This window comes from Furipterus horrens, unplaced genomic scaffold (assembly GCF_987537825.1).
Source record: "Furipterus horrens unplaced genomic scaffold, mFurHor1.1.pri manual_scaffold_6, whole genome shotgun sequence".
NCBI classification, from domain to species: Eukaryota; Metazoa; Chordata; class Mammalia; order Chiroptera; family Furipteridae; genus Furipterus; species Furipterus horrens.
The window spans coordinates 143,812,618-143,834,507 of NW_028327176.1; the positions used below are offsets into that span (position 1 = coordinate 143,812,618).

The 21,890-nt window shown below is 33.7% G+C and overlaps 1 protein-coding gene across 1 annotated transcript in view; it reads left to right on the forward strand.

The window, feature by feature from the left end:
• The window catches only part of GRIK2 (glutamate ionotropic receptor kainate type subunit 2), a 432,031-nt gene that overhangs the window by 230,281 nt on the left and 179,860 nt on the right, over positions 1–21,890 (forward strand). The window contains exon 12 of the mRNA XM_090280821.1: positions 1,803–2,009. Coding sequence (XP_090136947.1) covers positions 1,803–2,009 — 207 coding nt within the window. The remainder of the gene's footprint in view (positions 1–1,802; positions 2,010–21,890) is intronic.

The window sequence follows — 21,890 nt, forward strand, 5'->3', positions numbered from 1 at the left end:
TAGTTCAGAAGGTATACATATAAATCACTCACTACTCAACATGGTAAATAATATGGTAAAATAATTCAAAAATTATGTGGGAAAACCAGAAAAATGGACGTGAATGTGCCTGAAATGTAAATGTTGAGCACAAGAAAGCTGTTTAGCTCAGTAATTACTCTTTTCAATGTAACAAGGGCATTCAAACTGTGATCAATGGAATTATGTTATCTAAGTTAAAAGACTAGAGGAGTTTGGAAGAGGAGAGGAGAAATGGATATAATAACCCCAAGGATGGAAGAGTACTATATATGTCACATTCATTGTACTCTGCGTACCTCTGGGGATTAAAGCTTTCATATGATCACATAGTACACAAAAGTTGGACAGGATCCTAACACTTCTTTACATTATGGTAAACCTAAATATCTAGCTTTGAGTTTAGTTACAGATTCATTTCTGATTTCTAGGTGTTTGAAATAATTGTATTTAAAAATTCAGCATATATGGACTTTTCACAAATGATCTCACAGCATAGAAAGTGACATAAAATAGTGGGAAAGTTATGAATCCTGGAATTTAAATAACCTGAGTTAAAAATCTTTTTTCCCTCTCCTTAACTATTTATCTTTTCATAGCCATATGACCTGAAAAAATTATTTAACCTTTCTTGAAAAATGACTACTGTAAATATCATCCTAATAAGCATACTGTTGTCTGCATCTATAAGTAGTTTTTTTGTTTGTTTTTATTATTTATTTATTTGTTTGTTTGTGTTTTCTTATTCTATTCATTGATGGCTGTTGTCCTCTTCCAGGAACAGTCTAGTATCATATTGGTCTCAGGGCTATTTGCTTTTTGCACCTTGGCCTGAAATACCATTCGTTCAGATTTCCAAATGGCTAGACACTTTCTCTTTTTAAAAGTTTTACCTCATCTTTCATCTCAAAAAAGGATTCCACAGATATTGCAAAATTGTGTCTTATCTCATCTTATCCTGCCAAGTATCTTGCAGTTGTTTGTATCCTATTGCCCTGTTTTATGTTTTCATACTGTTTTCAGCATCTGAAGTTACATGTTTTATTTGTTTAGGCATTTATTATTGGTTTTCTTATCAATATCATGGGTTTCATTACTTGGATTTCTCTTATAGAGGATGGCTGGTTCACAGTAGGTGGCCTATAAAATGTTTTTGGGTGAATGCATTAGGTCCTGATAAATGCTGGTTTTTTATATATTCTAAAATTAGCCACCACTTTTTCTCCTGTAATTAAATATTATAGTTATCATTTTCATGGTGATTAAAAAAATGTGATAATATATATAAAATAATGCACTCCAGTTCTTAGCATATGGTAGGTAATTAGGCAAGAACTTTTATTTTATCCTTTCACAAATAAATCTCACTGAAATAGCATAGGAGATATTGATAAATAGAATAACTTAAATTGGGATATTGTAATGATGGTGAAAATATATTCATATGTATTGTATATTATATCTATATGTATTATATAGTATATAACATATCACATTATATATTATTTATTATATGTGATATGAACTATATAGAAAAGATATATACCATCATGTTTTAATTATATAGTGAAGGAGAAATATTATAGTTAAATATTCTTTTGTGTAGAACAAATATTCCTGAAAATCTGCCTTATTAGTATCTCAAACTATCTAAATTACAATTAGAAAAAATAAAATTGATTTGTATAATCAATTAAGGTGAAATTTTCTAAGGAAAGCTATAATTCTCATAGTAAGTTTCATGATTAACTGATATCTCCTACCTTTATGTTCACTATTTCCAGGAAGAACCCTATGTTCTGTTTAAGAAGTCTGACAAACCACTCTATGGGAATGATCGATTTGAGGGCTATTGCATTGACCTCCTCAGAGAGTTATCTACAATTCTTGGCTTTACATATGAAATTAGACTTGTGGAGGATGGGAAATATGGAGCCCAGGATGATGCCAATGGACAATGGAATGGAATGGTCCGTGAACTAATTGATCATGTAAGTCCCTCTTCTCATTATTTATTACTTTTGGTAGCTTGCTAAAAGATTTACTTAAAAATATTTTTTGGATGATCTGGGGTTAATAATGTCAAGGAGCAATAATGTATTTCAATTGTGTATTTCTTTCAACAATATTATTCAAAGTATATGTTATTTTGTCATCAAATATAAAGATCAAAGAGAGGTGTATCGTTCTATTACAGATAGATGTCTGTCTTAAATTAACCAGTATTTAGTTATTTTAATATCTTGAAGTATTAGCTCTTACTTTGTAAAATAGAATTTGGTTTTCCAATAATGAACACTTTTTCACCTTTATAACACTAACTTTCTATTTAAGAGAGAGAATGAGTGATACAAATCTAAATTTCATGATAAAAATTTCTTATACTAGAATAGGATAATTTTTATTTTTAGAGATAGGAGAAATCTACATTCAAAGAGGATAAAATAAGATATTATGTAAAAATAAAGCAAGGATGTTAAGCATATTTAGGCAGGAGAATAGAAAATTTATTTTATGTTTTTAATTCAATAAACCAGGCACTTCTTGGCCAAGAAAACATTATTTCATAATTTCTTACTTGGTAGTGTTAAGCCATATATTTGAGATAAACTCTTATTTTTTAATGTTACAATATTATATTTACTTTTTGTTTTGTAACATTTAAATTTATTTTGACATTTTTCATAATATCAAAGCATAAAATTATTCCTAATAAATCTACAAAATAATTAAAATAATGCTATTTTTTTAAACACTGCGAACTGTACCCTAAGTGAAAATTCTTGTGAAAGTAGCACATATAGACAATTTTCATGTATGCTGAAAATACTTTATTAATTGTAAAGTTTAATATCATAAATAAGGGTATAAGGGAGTGAATAATATATTAATAATTCTGATTTATTTCTCTAAAATTTCTAATGCAGTACCTGATATTTAGTAGGTAATCAATAAATATACAAGTCCAAACTTTGTGTCTTCTTACTTATTATGTATTTCTCCTACAGTGTTTAGTAATATTCTTGTAGAGGACTACAAACTAAAATAGTGAGAAAGATGTGAGGATTATAGTTACTATTGATAGTAATTTTGAGTGCAATCTTAGTCAATAAAATTGGTGTTAAGTATTTTTAAAAAGTTTATACATTGGAACCATTGGTGTTCAAATATTTTAATGCTTTCCTACCTAAATAACCTATGTCTGGTAAATAGTATCTTTATATTAGATTAACATAGGGAGGAATTACTAGAAAATCAAATTTATTTTTAGATTTGCAATAGGCAAGATAATGGGGACATATATATAGAATATCAGCAAAAGAGGGGCACCTAATTTTTTAAATATTAGTACTTAGTATGTGTTTTTAGCAAATAAATAAGAAAAATCAAAATACTTCTGGACCTCCTTATACTTATTTTATTGCTTAATAGTGTATATCAAATTTTGGTTTTATATAAGATTAAATGTGAAGAGATTTATTTTCATTGCTTAAATCCTATAAAACATTAGTCCAACACTTCTCAAATACATTTTTTAAAAACGTAAGAATCACTCAGAAACTCATTATTTTACATTTAATGAAATCTTAATAGCATATGTCCTCCTATAGATGAAGTAAGTGAAAAATCTGTGCAATTTCTCCTTTATATATATACCCTATTCACTTTAATATTTTAACTCTGTAAAGTCTTTTCATCAGGCTAAGCATCATGTGAACTTTTATCATAGTGAAGTAACCAGGGCCATTCTATTTGAAGTTTGTTGGGAAGCTATAAAAGTTAATAATTTTGTGAGTCATCAAAATGATTAAAATCTATATAAGTGTACTATTTTACCATTTCAGTTTACTGAATCCATTGTCCTGGTATTGTAGTGTACACTTAGTAGTATTAATTTGCTTCAAATATACTGAAAATAACTAGGAAACACACACCATTGCAGAAAGTGTTCTGGATTCCAGAATATGTATTGGAAAAATGACACAAATGTTCCACAGTGATTGACACCAAATGTTAAACTCAAGAATCATGTTTGTTAAAGCATATGCTACATATTTGCCAAATACTTTTATTCTTAAGTTGCCTTCAATAACCCCGGTAACAGTGTCTATTCAAGGACCAAGTAAAGAAATAAACAGTGACATGTTTTCCTCTTGAACTGAAATAATTATACCACTTTTATAATACTTTATAAAATATTTTATGAGGCTTTTCATTTTTAAAAGCAAGCTTAGCTGTTGAACCTGACATAGTGGAGATGATTTCACTGAAACTTGCTATTTCATCCATGGTAATAAGTTGTACTTGTGGCTTTGGGTTGCATTATTCCTTATGGCTAATAACTCATTTATGAGCTTACGAGACAACTGTAGTGAATATGTTATTCATAAAGCCAGCTAGGCTTATCCACAGCATGGAGGAAAACACCTAAGCTGCAATAAGCTAGCAACATGTATTATTATGGGACTGCTTAAAGAAAACAAGAGCAGTTAAATTACTTTCTAACCTTTGGTGATGTCTGCCTTGGCTGTGGAAAACTTCAGGAAGATTTATGCTTGTAAACATCCATATATGAGTTACTAAAACAACATGCAATGTCTCTGTATCTGCAGTTTAAAAATAGACCTCAGATCTGCCCCTACATTCCAGTTTTACACCCAACAATCTAGTACAAACTCTTGTGGCCTCATTGTTTTTATGTACTTCCTGCCTCTCCTTTAGCAATCTGCCTGTACCTTATTGTTGACTCTTTTTTTGTTTTTTTATCATCAGTGTATTCTCAAAGCTTTTCCATTTGAAGCATTGCAGAGATACTGAAAAATTACATTATAAAATTCCAAGTACTCCTGTTAACCTTTAATTTATTTTCCATTGTCCTCTGACCCATAGTGTTTCATGCACTCCTTTAGCTCTCTCACCTGGTCACCCGTTTAAAGTTCACTTCCAGGGCTCTGTGCCGGGCCCCTGCTCTACCAGGCCTATCCTGAACATTTCACTCCTTTAAAGAGCCAATTTTTTGAACACCTGTAGAACTACTACTTCTGGTTTAAAATCACAGACCCTCCTTGTTACTTGAAACTCTTTGTCCTTTTATCTTTCACACAGAATAAGCCCTAGCTGGAGGCACCTTAAGTCAATGATCTGCTGGGGCTTCTCTGACCTAGTGTCACAATGCTGATAAAAAGTGTGAGGCAATACTGAGTACTCATCCTCCAGAGACCGACAATTACAACTTAACTATGCAAATGTGGGAATTTGGGTGTCATCTTCTATCTATCTATCTATCTATCTATCTATCTATCTATCTATCTATCTATCTATCTATCTATCTACCTATCTATCATCGATGCTGTGTATCCAGGGAAAAGGTATTCGTGCTGTTTTAGGGTCAGTTTTGTCGTATGTACAATGGTTATGGTGATACCTCATATCATGATGGTGTGGACTAAATGTTAATATCTGGGTGTGAGGCAGCACTGGAGGCATTTTTGACTTAGTCATATACATCAGTGGGACAGCAGCATTGGGGGATAGGTACAGTAGACACAGCAAAGGGAAGGACAGTGATATGAAGAAAGACTAACTTAAATGTTGTTGGACAGTTATGCTGATGTCACCAAAGGTCTCATGATTTACTGATTAAAAAGAACTAACTTTAAGTCAAAAAACTATTGTGTACCTCATCTGGTATGCAATTATAGAAACTAAATTTACTTGTACAACTGACTATTTAAGGAATTCACACAATATTTGAGAAGCTGACTCTTGTGTAGGACATGAGTTTATTACATGGGTCTTAGTGTGTTGCTTGGCAAATTGGAAACACTAAGTACCAGTAATTATTGCCATTATTGTTATTATTAATTACAACCACTACTGCTATTACTGTTACTCTATCCAAAGGGTTACAAATATTTTCTCTCGCTGCTTTTTCTTCGCTATTAAATGCTATTCATTAGTTCACCAAATTACTATTGAACAATTATTACATATATTTAAAACAAATAATTGACTATATGTGTGATATGTTATCAGAGAAAAATGGCAGTTTTATCATTATAGCAAAAATGAACAATATTTATGTTTTTAATTATATTTTATTGATTTTGCTGTTATAGTTGTCCCATTTTTCCCACTTTGCTCCCCTCCACCCAGCAGCCCTACTCCCTCAGGCAATCCCTACACCATTGTTCATGTCCATGGGTCATGCATATAAGTTATTTAGCTACTCCATTTCCTATACTGTACTTTACATCCCCATGGCTATTCTGTAACTACTTATTTTTACTTCTTAATCTCCTCACCTCTTCACCTATTTCCTCACATCCGCCTGCATCTGGCAACCATCTTTGTATCCATGTTTTCTTAGCTTGTTTTTTTTAGATGCAGTTGTTGATAGGTATCTGTTGCCATTTTATTGTCCATAGTTCTGATCTTCTTGTTCTTAAATAAGTCCTTTTAAGATTTCATATAATAATGGTCTGGTGCTAGTGAGCTCCTTTAGTTTTTCTTGTCTTGGAAGCTCTTTATCTGCCCTTCAATTCTAAATGATAGCTTTGCTGGGTAGGCCTGTAAGTTGGGTGGGACAGAGTCTCAGGGGATCTCCAGGATGGGGCAAATAGTGTTAGCCAGGTTGATGGAGTCTCAGAGATGGCACACACCTGCTGACTCTGTGACTCTGTTGGGGGAGGGTTGAGAAAAGGGACAATGGCCTCTGCCCCCCTTTCTGTCTAGAAGAAAGCTATCTCCCAGCTCTTGCTTTAAGCCAGACACCTCAGTTCCTTCCTTTATGCCACTGGTGCCTTTCAAATGCTATCCCAGTGCTGGAGCTTAGAGAGAGTGAGTCTGAGTAAGTTCGTGTGTTGATTCTTTAAGAGGAACTGCTTGGGACTCCAGAAGTTTCTTCCCCTGACTCAATCTTGCTGATTTTTGAAGCTAGAAGTTATGGGTACTTATCTTCCTGGCACTAGAACCTTGGTTGGGGGGCCTGGTGTGGGGCTGAGACTCCTCACTCCTGAGATATCCCTCCTGAATTTTTTTCCACCACAGGTGGATGTGGGACTAGCCCATTCTGCATTTCTGCCCATCCAGCCAGCCTGGATTGATGTGGATTCTTTCATTCTGTGGTTGTCAGACTTCCATTCAGCTCGATTTCTAACAGTTCTGTGTGTTGGTTGTTCTATAATTTAGTGGTAATTTTGATGTTGTTGTATGAGGAGGCAAGCTGTATTTACCTACACTGCTATCTTGACTGGAAGTCCAAGATTAGACTCTGAGCGGTGGTTGCTTTTTAAGATGTATTTAAGCTTAGCTCTTTTAGTGATGCCAAGGATTTTATAATTCCTTTGTGCTTAAAGAAACTTGTGTTTTAATATCATTGCCATTTGTGTTTGGTAAGAGAATGTATTAGTCAATAAAAGCTTTCTTAAAAAAATAAGGCTCCTTTTTATGACTTTAAGTGCTGTGAAATTTTAAAAACAAACAAATACTTGATCATTTGACAGTTTTAAAAAAGTACAAAAAAAAAGTTTTGTTCCAGTTTATAAAACAACTATGCCAAAGTGAGAAGTCTGTTGAGATCTACTCTTATTTTACATTACTGTAAAGAGGACCCCTGATGCTATGGTTTTCCAGCTTCATGAATGCTTCCCTGCATGTTTCCTTAGCATTGCAATTGGTATTTAACACTATCAAGCCTTTTATGATTCATAAATGAGCCTTAGAAGATCTCATTATACTTTTCTGTATCTCCTGATTGCACATTTAGTGTATACTAGGGAAGAAGTCAAATATTTGTTTTTTAGGAAACTTTAGAAGGCTCCAGGTAATATCACACAGATGGAAAGGCTAAATCAAAAACCAGTTTCTACTAAATCGGAATTGATATGCACCATATCTTTGAATTTTAATAGCATGTTGTCTCAATTTTGAACTGTAGAGGAAACATTCTAATACTTTTATGAAAAAATTGAAGAACAATAATATTATAGCTCTGTTGAGTTATAGAGAAAAATAGCTAAAAAATAAAAGTACCAATTTATTTATAATTTTCTATGACCCCAAATGATAACTGTAAAATATTATAGGTTATGTTGAAGTCCCTTAGCATAAAATTTCTCAGTTCAGTAATTTTCTCAATCAAGTACAAAAGAGAGTTACATTTTTTCTCATGCTTTCCCATGTGTCAATCAAAAAACATTCAAACATATCATGAAAAATTATAAACATTTATTTGAACACCCTTGAGGGCATCCCCACAAGCAAAATCTCACATAGTGCTCTGCAGAATGGCACTTCTGCAGTTCTTTTTATGCATTTAGAACCAAAGGAGACACTGTAAGGAAGGTATACAAAATCCATTGGCGGTAGATGAAGAGCACAGGAGAAAGTAAAACCACAAAATCTCTATGACAAAATAAAAAGTACATATAAGACATTCCTGCTTCTTTTACATTAGTGGGTACAGGATAATTTATTAACATTTACAGTACCCAGAGATGGCATATGGGGAACGAGGTAGCAATGAGAGGTCTCATGGTCTTGCTCTGTAGTGGTCTAGTGCTCTGGTGCCTTTGGTTGTGTCTTTGAGGGGAACGGAAAAGAAAATTACTCTGACATTTCAGAAGTATGTTCCCCTAGATGTATAAAAACAACGGACAAGGATCACATAAGGGAGTTGTGGGCGTGGGACCTGGGATGCGGCTACTTGTCATGGTCTACCTGCCCAGTTAGTAATTTGTCACCAGGCCATCCTTTGTGCTTACTTTTGGTCACTGAGCTGCTCAGGCCTGCCATGTGCCCCACTCCCCACTTCTCAAGTTTATTTCATAGCCCCTTTGTTTTTTATTCACACATGTAACCATTATCACAAATTTGGTATTCTTTGGCATCAGAGAAGGAAAACTCTGACTCCAAAAAACCTCCGCTGCCTTGCGGCATACCTCTTCAGGGGAAAGGCTAAGGGAGTAAACCCCGACAGAAAATCCGGAGCCGGAGTCCCTAAGGCGGTTTGACGTTGTAGTCAACACCGGCAACTCCTGTGGCGCACCTGAAGCCAAGCTGTATTGACTCCGTCTTTCCCTTGGACCCTTCAGCTGCGAAGAGAGGGGGGGTCTGCTGCATGGGCAACAGCGGACCCTCCATATCACCCTGCCCAGGCTCTGTAGCTTCAGCTTCACTGGAGAGGACACTCCAGCGTCATCACAAGATGTCGATTCAACACGGGAGGAGACAGATACCGTGTCACTCCCGAGTCGGACTGCACAGCCATTCTCGGCAGTGCAGATAGACTCTTAAGAAGCTACACCATCGTCTCTCGAGACGGACGGCTGCCAACGACGACGACGACAACGATGACGACGGTATTCTTTGGGTCCATTTTGCATAAATTGCTCAATAGTATTCCATAATACTAATAAAAGATCTGTATGAAAAAATCCAGTCATTGCTAATATAATGAGAACAATTTTGCACAACATTCATGTAACCTGGCAGCCAAGGAGTGTGGACTGGAATGCATATGGGTGAACAATAACAGCTTCACTGTACTCATCAGTAGACGCCACTGAGTGAGCATGTGTACTGTGTGGCCCTTGCACAACAAATGAGTGAGTAGAGCAACAAATCTGTATCAAATTTTGCATTAATCTTGAACATTCCTTCATGTAAACTATTTGGATCATTCAGAAGGCCAGAGCTATGGGCAGCTGGTGATTGGCAGCTTCATCAAGACAATGTGCCCACTCATGCATTAGGTCTTGTGCAGAATTTTTGGGTGAAACATCAAATTACCCACGTGACTGTGGTCCCCTACAGCCAAGGTTTAGCACCCTGAGACTTCTGGCTTTTCCCAAAACTAAAATCACCTTTGAAAAGGAAGAGATTTCAGACCATCAATGAGATTCAGAAAAATGATGGGGCAGCTGATGATGACTGGGAGAACTGTGTAAAATCCTAAGGTGCCTACTTTGAAGGTAACAGAGGAATTATCGTGCTATGTACAATTTTCCTTCTATCTCATATATTCTTCAATAAATGTCTATTTTTTCATATTACATGGCTGTATACCTTCTGGACAGACCTCGTATACCATTTTTATTTAACTAGTGGTCTATTGAGACATTCAAGTTATTTCCAATGTTATGCTATAAAAATTGATACTGTCAGGAATAGCCATGTCTTATCTCCTGGAGCACCCACGTAAGGGCTTCTCTAAGGTCTGTACTAAAAAAGGAATGGCTCATCAGAGTTGACATATATTCTCAATTTTATTGGATATTGAAAATATTGTTCTCGAAATTCTTTTACTAATTTACATTTCCACTAGTAGTATAAAAAGTTTCTGTTTGTCTGCAAAAATTACTAAGATTCTCACTATTTGAATTTGGTCACTCTGTATACAAAAGGAATCTCTTTGCTTTAATTTTAATTCCTTGATTGTTAACCTCTTTCCCCTCCCCCCATATTTATAGACTTTAGTTTTTCTTTCTTTGAATTTCCCATTCACTTTCTTTGATTTTTCTTATTGATACATAGGATTTTGTTACATATTCTGAATACTGATAATGCAAATATTTATCCTAGTAAGGATCTTGTGTTTTAATTTAATGTGTGTGTATGTGTGGTGTGTGTATGTTGGCATGGGAGTTTTAAAGTTTGAGTTTTTCAAATCTACTTATTTTTTCTTTATGGCTTATGATGTTTTTTGCCTTATTGGAGAAATTCTTTTTTTACTGGACATCATGAAAATGTTCTCTGCTTAAGAGTCTGGAGGATTTTGCTTTTCAAATTTTTCCATTGCCCACACTGATTAGACTTGAATTTAAGAAGGACATCTGAATTCCTCTCATTCACTTTATGAAGATAGATCTCTAAGTACTCTAACCTACAATATAATTATAAATAATATTTTTCTCTGTATAAAAGCAACTTGAAAAACAAGTGATTTTTCCTTTTAATGAGAGATCCTGTGACTATTATATCAAATATTAAAACAAGGGATTAAGAAAAGTACATGATACATTAATGTTGGGGAAGAATAAATTTTCCTCTAGTCTTTTCTGCTGGTGCAAAATTCAATCAATACAAGATAGGTTAACAAGAGAAAATAAACAAATTGAGTTATATAATTATGTATGGGAACCTCATGTAAATGAGAATTTCACACACAGAAAGGTAAAATGAGGTATATGTAATATTCTGAGCTAAGGAATGATGTAAGGTGCTTGGCAGCTTCAGAGGTGGGTATGGTACCGCAAAACACAACAGATTCCAGTAATAAGATAACTGCCTCACCATATAGATAAGTTCTTAGAAAGAGATTTTTGGTAATAATTCTTACTATGGGCAAGTCACCCAATGTAAATTCTTTAAGGAAGAAGCAGATGTTTCTCTTATGCCTGCAGGGTTTCAGTGGCCTTTTAACTAAAAATAATCCACATGCCAAAAAGTAGCACATCTTGGGTTCTGGATTTCTTCACCAAAAAGGACAAAGGTAATTCTTTATAAGTGATTTTTTCTAGAAATGGATGTAAACATCAAGCTATTAAAAGTAAAAGTGTACAGCCAAAAAAATTGTAGACAAGGATATTGATAAAGTTCATCCACAAGTAGAATATCATAGACCATTGTAGTCCTGATCTGTGCTAAGAAATAGATTATGATTCACTAGAAATTATCCCACAGTTGATACACAACTGTGTGTCTGTTCTTGGAAGACACTGTATATTACAGCATTAAAAATGCCTCTTAAATACAGCAATTGCATTTTATACTTCTAAGATTTAAAAAAAATATTTCTGAACTTTATTTACTGAAAATATCAGTAAAACAAATGATTCAAACATAAATATCTATAGAAAAATATAGTACAAAGTTGTAATTTGAAGCTTACAAAGAAGTGAAATGCTATGTTGATACTGTAGAGACTCCCACAGATATAGAGAAACTTATACATTGCTACACCTGCTATATATAATTTTGTCCCTTACCCACACTATGCAACTAATCAGTCTTGCACTGCAGAGCACTGAAACTTTTTCTTTTTCTTTTCTGTTTTTTATTGTTTTTCTATTACAGTTGTCCCACTTTTCCCCCATTTCCCACCTCCCCCCTCTCCCACAGTCAATCCCCACCCTGTTGTCCATGTCCATAGGTCATTTATATTAGTTCCTTGATTAGACCCTTCACCTTCTGTCCCTCTTTTTCCCCTTACCCACTCCACTCTGGTCACTGCCAGTCTGTTCCTTGAAACGTTTTCTTAACATCATCATGAAAGGCTTCTTTAAAAAACAAAGATTTTTGAAACTTCATATATTAACAAAGGAAAACATTTTGGAATTGTGAGGCTTCAAGTTAGGATTTTGGTAGCTTAAACAAAAAATTATAGAATAATGAAAATATTTAAATAGATTAAGAGTAAAGGGATTCTGTGAGAAAATTGCCCACCTGAGCAAATCCAAAGTGCAGAATAATTAGAGTTCAATAATAAAAAGTTTGTATTTGATTCAGATAGTTACTTTACACTGATGTTACTGAAGCAGTGGGCTCTTTATCTGTTGTATATGGGGCATCTATGTGTTATTAAATAATAAACACTAACTTGTAATTAATATTACCAGAATCAGTATAAGTCATAAAGGTATAAACAAATGTGTTTGTTTTTATGTAGGTGATATTTTCTTTAGAACACAATACAAATCTAAACAGAAGCAGAACAGAGAAAAGTCCTAAATAAACTAAAAATATTTTAAAAGGAAACCACTAGAACAAATATTTATTTGTTAACTGTGACTGGATTTTCTTTTCACCTGAAATTATGTGACATTGCTTATCAAAGAAAATTGGAATAATGGAAATAATACAATTGCTAAAAATAAAACATTCTTTATGATATCCCTAAATGGAAGTATCAATATAATTGAATATTATTAATTCAGCATTTTTGTGCCTATCACAATTTTAGACACTGAATATATAAACATAAGTTTGCATCTGAGGTAAGATAGTTAAATGATTTTAATGTACTTCAGGTAATACAATAATATAGTTATTTCCAAGATACTTAGGGAGACCTAAGGGGTATATATCTAATCCTGTCTGAGAGGAAAAGGATCAAGAAAGTTATTAAGCTTCAATCATAAGAAAATGACAGGTGCTTTTCCCATATACTATTTTTAATGTTCTAGTTAATTTAAGTAGTAGTTCTACCTGAAGGATGTTATTTTATATAACATTACAGTTGACTAAAACAGTGAACTATGACTTGGTCAGGTTCATTTATATATGTTGAAAACCAGTCCTATTTAATATAAATTCTAATCTGCTTCAGAAGTTTTATAAAGAGAGGGTGACCGTAACATAAAAAGATTTCTGCATCTATTTGCCTGATAAGTTTATTTTTATTAATGAATAACAATTCATTAAGAATGAATTTGGTAGTATGTGATTTACTAACATTAACCATTGTTGTTTAATAGAAAAAGCATGTATCTTCAGCGATTTAATTTTATGTTTTTTTAAATTACATTTTAAGGATTTATGACTCTTCTAAGACATTTATTTTGCTAATGATATAGCCACTAATCAAGAGTTTATTTTTATATATTTAATAATGATGATACATTTAATGAAGTTTTTTTTTAAACATTATCCACCTTGGATCATTGGAAGATCAGAAGTATTGTCTGGACATTTATTCAAGTACAAATTCATTTACTTGTTTATGTGATAATATTTAGTTTATATTAGATAATATATAACTGTATTTTATGTTCTTGTATTTTCTGCTCCATAGAAGTGATTAATTTTGATGTCTTATAATACACTAAACTTTGTTCACTGTAGATTTTTTAGCAACATGTTACTTTCTGTTTTTCTTTTTTAACAATAAATTATATTTTATTGATTATGCTATTACAGTTGTCCCAGTTTTTCCCTTTCCCCCAGTCCAGCCAGCTCCGCCCAGTACCTCAGGCAATCTCCACACCATTGTCCATGTCCATGGGTCATGCACATGTGTTCTTTGGCTACTCTATTTCCTATGCTATGCTTTACATCCCCATGACTATTCTGTAACTACCAATTTGTACTCTTTTTTTTTTTTTTTTTTTGGTTTTTGGTTTTTCAGTTACAGTTGTCCCCTTTTCCCCTAATTTCTCTCCCCCACCCAACCCACCCCCTCTCCCGCAATCATATCCCTCCCCTTTGTCCATGTCCATGAGTCATTTATACAGGATTTATATGGGTTCTTTGACTAAACCCTTCCCTTACTTATGCCCCTTCTCTCCCTCTCCCCTCCCCCCTATCGACTGCTATTCTGCTCTTTGTTCTATTTAGTTCCTTTGTTTGTGTTGTTCTTTAGTTTCCTGTATTAGGTGATATCATATGGTATTTTTCTTTCTTTGCCTGGCTTATTTCACTAAGCATAATTCTCTCTAGTTCCATCCATGTTGTTGCAAATGGCAGGAGTTCCTTCTTTCTTTCTGCTACATAGTATTCCATTGTGTAAATGTACCACAGTTTTTTGATCCACTCATCTACAGATGGGCACTTAGGTTCTTTCCAGCACGTAGCTATTGTAAACAGGGCTGCTATGAACATAGGGGTGCATAAGTTCTTTTGAATTGGGGTTTCAAGATTCTTCGGGTATAATCCTAGTAGTGGAGTCGCTGGTTCAAAAGGCAGTTCCATTTTTAATCTTTTGAGGTAATTCCATACTGTTCTCCACAGTGGCTGCACCAGTCTGCATTCCCACCAACAGTGCAGGGTTCCCGTTTCTCCGCATCCTCGCCAGCACTTGTTGCTTGTTGATTTGTTGATGATCGCCATTCTGACTGGTGTAAAATGGTATCTCCTTGTGGTTTTTATTTGCATCTCCCTGATGGCTAATGATGTTGAGCATTTTTTCATGTGTCTATGGACCTTCTGTATGTCCTCTTCGGAGAAGTGTTTGTTCAGGCCCTTTGCCCATTTTTTAATTGGGTTATTTGTTTCCTTGATGTTGAGTCGTATAAGCTCTTTATATATTTTGGAAATCAGTCCCCTGTCTGTGATGTCATTGGCAAATATGTTTTCCCATATGGTTGGTTTCCTTTTCATCTTGCTGATGTTTTCTTTTGCTGAGCAGAAACTCTTTAGTTTGATGTAATCCCATTTATTTATTTTTCCTTTATTTCTCTTGCTTTAGGAGATCTATCCGTGAAGAGATTGTTACGTGAGATATCTGATATTTTCTTGCCTATGTTTTCCTCTAGGACTTTTATGGTGTCACGGCTTACATTGAAGTCTTTGATCCATCTTGAGTTTATTCTCGTGTGTGGTGTAAGTTGGTGGTCTAGTTTCATTTTTTTGCAGGTCCCTATCCAGTTCTCCCAGCACCATTTGTTAACGAGGCTCTTCTCACTCCATTTTATGTTCCTTCCTCCTTTATCAAATATTAGTTGATCATAGAGGCCTGGGTTTATTTCTGAACTCTCTATTCTGTTCCACTGATCCATATGTCTGTTCTTATGCCAGTACCAGACCATATCAATAGATGCAGAAAAAGCATTTGATAAAGTACAACACCCATTTATGATGAAAACACTCAGCAAAATGGGAAAAGAGGGAGCATACCTTAACATAATTAAGGCTATGTATGAGAAGCCTGAGGCCAACATCATACTCAATGGACAAAAACTGAAAGCATTCCCCCTGAACTCAGGAACTAGACAAGGTTGTCCACTCTCTCCACTCCTTTTCAACATAGTGTTGGAAGTCCTAGCCACAGCAATCAGACAAGAAAAAGAAATAAAAGGCATCCAAACTGGAAAAGAGGAAGTAAAACTTTCATTATATGCAGATGCCATGATAGTATACCTAGAAAATCCTATAAACTCCACTAAAAAACTACTCGATATAATAAGTGAATTTGGCAAAATCGCAGGGTACAAAATAAATATACAGAAATCTAAGGCATTTCTGTTCACCAACAATAAAATATCATAGACAGAGACAAAAAAGAAAATACCATTTACTATAGCAACAAGAAAAATAAAGTACCTAGGAGTAAACTTAACCAAAGAGATAAAAGACCTGTACTCTGAAAATTACATAACATTGAAGAAAGAAATTAAGGAAGAAACAAATAAATGAAAGTAAATACTATGTTCTTGGATGGGAAGAATCAACATCATCAAAATGGCCATACTACCCAAAGCAATTTACAGATTCAATGTAATCCCTATTAAAATACCAATGACATATTTCACAGACCTAGAACAAATACTCCATAAATTCATATGGAACCAAAAAAGACCCCAAATAGCAAAAGCAATCTTGAGACAGAAGAACACAGCAGGAGGAATCACAACACCAGATATCAAACAATTTGTACTTCTTAATCCCTTAACCTTTTTGGCCTATCACCTGAACTTGATCCTCATCTGTAAACCGCCAAAATATTCTCTGTATCTGCAATTCTGTTTCTGTTCTGCTTTTTTGTTTATTTTGTTTTTTAGATTCAATTGTTGATAGATATGTATTTATTGCCATTTTATTGTTGATATTTTTTATCTTATTCTACTTCTTCTTAAAGAAGACCCTTTTACATTTTATATAATGAGGGTTTGGTTATGATGTACTCCTTAACTTTTTCTTGTCTGGAAAGTTCTTTATCTGTTCTTCAATTCTAAATGATACCTTTACTGGATAGAGTAATTTTGGCTGTAGGTCCTTGCTTTTCATAACTTTGAATATTTATTCCCAGTCCCTTATAGCTTACTTCTTTCCCAGTTAGAATATAAGCTCTGGGAGAAACTATATCTCTGGAATTAGCACCATACCTAACACATTATAGACACTTAATAACTGTTTGTTATTAATCCTATTTTTTCCACCATGCCAATTTGTCCAACTATACTTAACAAAACTACTTCTCAGTAGTGATACACCTCAGATGAATTTCTGCAACCATTATATTCTAGCTAATAATGTATATACCTTGACTCCTCTTTGCAGGTGCCAGTGTCTTGATTGAGGCAGGGATGATTTCATGTTCTTCTTGGTATCTGTTCACACACAGCACCTACCACAGGGCCACACAGGGTGGAGGGGGTCAGTACGTTTCTATAGAATAAATGGATGATTTAAATAATCCACTCATGCTCTCTATACTAAGAAAGTGGAATAAATTTTGCATCGTACCTGAGATTACTCTAAACCATAGCTATGATATTATTACATATTCCTTCTGAAAGAAGCAAAATGCATAAGATTATGACACATATCAGAAGTTAGCATTTTAAAGTGGAGAGATGAGTTGTATCTATGGAATAATAAAGACATTCTTTAACACTATCCCAAATGTAAACATATATGAAAGTCATTTTAAAAGGTTTCTTAAACAGTTATTGTCAGATATATCAGTCAATGCAAGGCAAGATAATAAAAAGGCATGAGCCATGGGAAACATTCAAGGTGAGACACCTAGGAAAAGTGACTTTGTCATGGAGTGCTCTGAATTAATAGTATATAGGTCAGAATTGTCATAATTATGTTTGTATAAAGTCCAATGCGACTTAACTGCATATGTCAATACCACAAGATAGCTTGTCCTGAGGGCAGGGGCAGAAGAGAAATATTGTACGCCTTGTAATCAAGGGGTCATCCATATCAAAGTAACACTTTTACCATGAGCACCTTAAGAAAAGAAGATATCCTTGTCATTTGAAAGTTTATCTGTTAGGCACCTCAATACAATCTTTTTGGATGGTAACATTTCTAGAGCGCATTACATATATTTCACTCTTTGCCATGGCAGTACAGTGAACATAATTCAAACTCCAGTTGAGAACTTCATATTTGTCTTGATGCTTTCATGATAATTTTATAGTTTACATGCAGTCACCCAGGAATATGACATCCATGTCTAACAAACTGGCATATCTATGATTTGTTTTTGAAATGCTGTAAACATTTGCTCAGTAACAATACACATCTACTATCTTACCTCTTTTATAGTTTCAGATGGGCACCGGTTGACTGATTGTGTTCACACTTCCTATCCCCTCCAAAGAGCTCTGTGCTGACCTCACATTGTATCTCACTTTAGCTTCTTCAGCTTACTTCCCATTATCTTTTATTTATTCCAAACTCCTTTCATACATTTTGCCTGGTTTCCTACACAGAACATTATGCAGACTAAGCAACTTTTATGTCTGTTTCCAAGCAGCATTTAAATAATTTGAAAGTCAGTATTTTGGTAATAAGCTGATTTATGAATTGTGCTTCACAAGTTAAATATAAGATTGCGTTAAACATGTTTAAAACTAGCATTGACTGCTCAGCAGAGCAACCTACACATGGTGTGATTCCATAGTGGAGAGCTCGCAATTCTGGGTCTTGGCCTTAGTAATGCAAGTCCCCAGTGCATATTATGTAGTTATTCAAGAGTTTCTGAGGTTCACTAAACACATGGGATTAAATTTAAATCAGAATATTAATTTCCATATGAGTGTAATAGGAACCAGTGCTTCTCAGTGTTCTTACTCCTTCTTATTCCATATGTACCATTAGAAGCCTGCTTACAAACCAGTGGACAAAAAGACAAAGGACAAAGACCAGGTAATATGATACCTTGTCCTGTATTCTGGTTTCCTAGGCAGACCATCACACATCTGCTTGAATGAAACATCTTATCTCAAAGATGTTACAATTAAGTGGGCTATCATTTTTTTAAAAAAGGAACAAGTGTTTTTCTTGATTCAATTGATAAAACTAGTAACCAACCCATCAATGATTTCTCTTAAAATGGTTTTATTTTTATCATCTAACTAGCTTCCTTTTTTCTCTTTTATTTACTTCTTTTGGACTTAATAAGGTATTTTGGACCCATACCTGTTTTCTTCTATTAGTTTGAATTGATAAGATTTATAGTTACTTATTATTTTAGTGGCTATTTTAACAAGCATGCTTAATAAGCTAGCAATTGATATTTCATTTTTTTCCAAAACAATACAAGGACCTTAGAAAACTAAACTGATCAATAATAGATGCTGACATCTATTATTATTTTAGTTATAACTTGATTTTTATTTAATGTCACAAATAAGCCATTAATACTCTTATTTATATATAACCAATACTTGTTTAGATTGAACAAGTTTAACACATCTAGTTGCTTTAGTCTCAATTCCTTTTTATATCACAAACCTTTTTCTATAGTGTTATATTTTCTCCTAGAATAATGTACTTTAGTAGTGCCTTTCTGTTGGTTGTACCAACTTCCATTTTCTTTTTATTGGAATTATCTTTATTTTACCCTAATTATTGACAGATAGTTTTCCCAATAAGCAAAGTTAAATTAATATTTTTCTCAGTATTTTGAGCATATTGACTCAGCTTTTCTGACTTTCATTGTTGTTCTTTTGAAGTTAGCTAAATAAATGTTATTCCATCTCTCCCCTCAACCCACCCCCTTTAGCTTTTAAAATCTCCCTTGCTGGTATTTTTAGTTTTATTCTGATGAATTTCAGTTCTCATTTACTTATCTTGCTTAATTTATGTTGCCAGTCTACCTGAGGATTCATGGAATCCATCAATTCTCAAAAACTATCTGCCATTATTCTTCATGTATGTTATCAATTTTTTGAAAACAGATTAGATTTTTCTTGGAACTTTATGTTTTTAAGCTTTATTTTTCCTTTTTTTTTTCTGTGTTGCATTTTATATAATTACTTTTGACATGTCTGTCACTTTACTAAATTATACTTCAGCTTTTCTAATTTGTAGTATAATTAATTAATTGAATTTCTAGTCTTATTTTACTGTTAATTTTTAAAAGACATTGGATTTTTTTTTACAACTCTCACTCATATTTCTCATAGTTATGTTGGCTCTTTGTGTTTTGCATTTCTTCTACACTCATTTAAATGTATTATACATATTTATTTTATGTGTATGTTATATAAAATGATAATTTAATATTTTTATTTTTGAGTGTCTGATTTTGCAGTTTATTATTTCTGCCAACTCTTACTCATAGTTATTTTATTGTGTTCTTTCTGATATTTTATTGTCAAAGAATATATAATACTTGAAACAATATCTGTTGAAGCAGTTGAGATACTTTGTTAATATGACTTCCCTCAGGAATTTCTATATTAGCTTTTTCCAGGTGCTCATGACACAACTAATCCAGAGCTTATTACATATTTTTTCTATTTGAATGTTTTTTTTGGTGACGAGATCACCATAACAGGGTGAATAAGGGGCTTCTTTTTACTCCCATCTAATTAGGGCCAAAGTAAATAAGGCCAAGGTCCTTATCATCTACTTCTGCCATGTGGGCTTTATTCTAGTTGACCCACTCAGTATGGGTGTGCTAGGGTGCATTGGCTTTGTTATATACAAAGCTCCAGGCTGATCATTTATTTTGGCTGGGCTCCAAACCTGACTTTTGATTTTGGCTTGTGGCCCATCAAACCTCAAGCACTAGCTTATGAGGTATGGAGGACCACATGCCATCAAGGCAGATGTCAGTTAAAAAATTTTCTTGTTTCATATAGTCTTCATTTTACTTATTCTGAGTTAAAAGTATTTTTCTGGTCATTTAACCCTTTTGGAAATATGTCTGGTGGGATGTTTGTACAATTACCTAGTCTCTCACATTATATATTGGACTTGATATTGTCTCTTTTATTTCCAGGCAAATGACATTTTCATGATCCCCTTATCCACGTAGGAGTACATAAAATTTTTTTAAAATATTTAATTTATTAAGCAGAAACACAGGAATTATACAAAGGAAGCAATGTCCTTAATATCATTGTATTAATGACTATATTAAATAAGAAGACCAAAACACATTCATTTCATTTGTTAATTGAAAGAGCTGCTTTGTACAATGTTCTGTGCAAGTCATTGAAAGTGACATGAAGATGATTTAGACGTGTACTCCTTCCACTGTCTATTTAACTGAGTACAGAACCTAGATATGAACATAAAATTACCATAATAGATTGGCTGAAGAATGAAGTATCATGAGGCACTCATGAAGGACAGAGAGTAAATCTAGAACAAGAGGAGAATATAGACAGGGTCTGTGGGCATTTGGCACTGTGAATGGGCCTTTGTGTTCAAGGAAGTGTTTTTTTTCTTAAACACCAGTCAAGATCATAACAGAATACAATGTATCCAGATCAGTATAAATGATGTCTAACCACTGTCTCCTAAAATATTAGTCACTGGTCAATAACTGTGATGACTCAGTTGAAGGAATGTGCGTGTGTATAAACATTTTGTTATCTTCAATTTGCCTGTTTTAAAAAATATAATTCTTTCATTGTGGGATTAACATTAGAAATAAAAATGCAATTTGAGCTACTCATGAAATCTGAAGCCAGGATTTGAGAAGTAAAAATTTAAGAAAAAGTTATGTAGCTAAATCAGCTAATTATTTAAGAAGTATATTAGGTTGAAACATAAAATTGTCATTTTGTGGATTAAAATGAAATATCAAGAACTTCATATATCCAACCTATACTTTTTTTCTACTCATGATACAATTAGAAATTTACAGAAGCCTTTTCTACCTTGGGATATAAGTATTTTTAACCTTTCATGATTAATCCAAGAGCAGCTCTAAATCCTCCTGTTTTTAGAAGACATTCTTTAGAAGGCAAATACTTCTTTAGAAGGCAAATACTTCTTTCTGCTATTTTATAAGCTTCCTTAAGACTCCAGAACTAATTAGAATCAATAAATAGTCTAAGTGATTAAAACGTGGTTTTCTACAAAAACAAAAACAAGCAAACAAACAAGCAAACAAAAAAGCCCTCATTGCTGACACACAGTTCCAGGCTCACGTTTCTGCCAGTGCCGGGGCCCTGTCA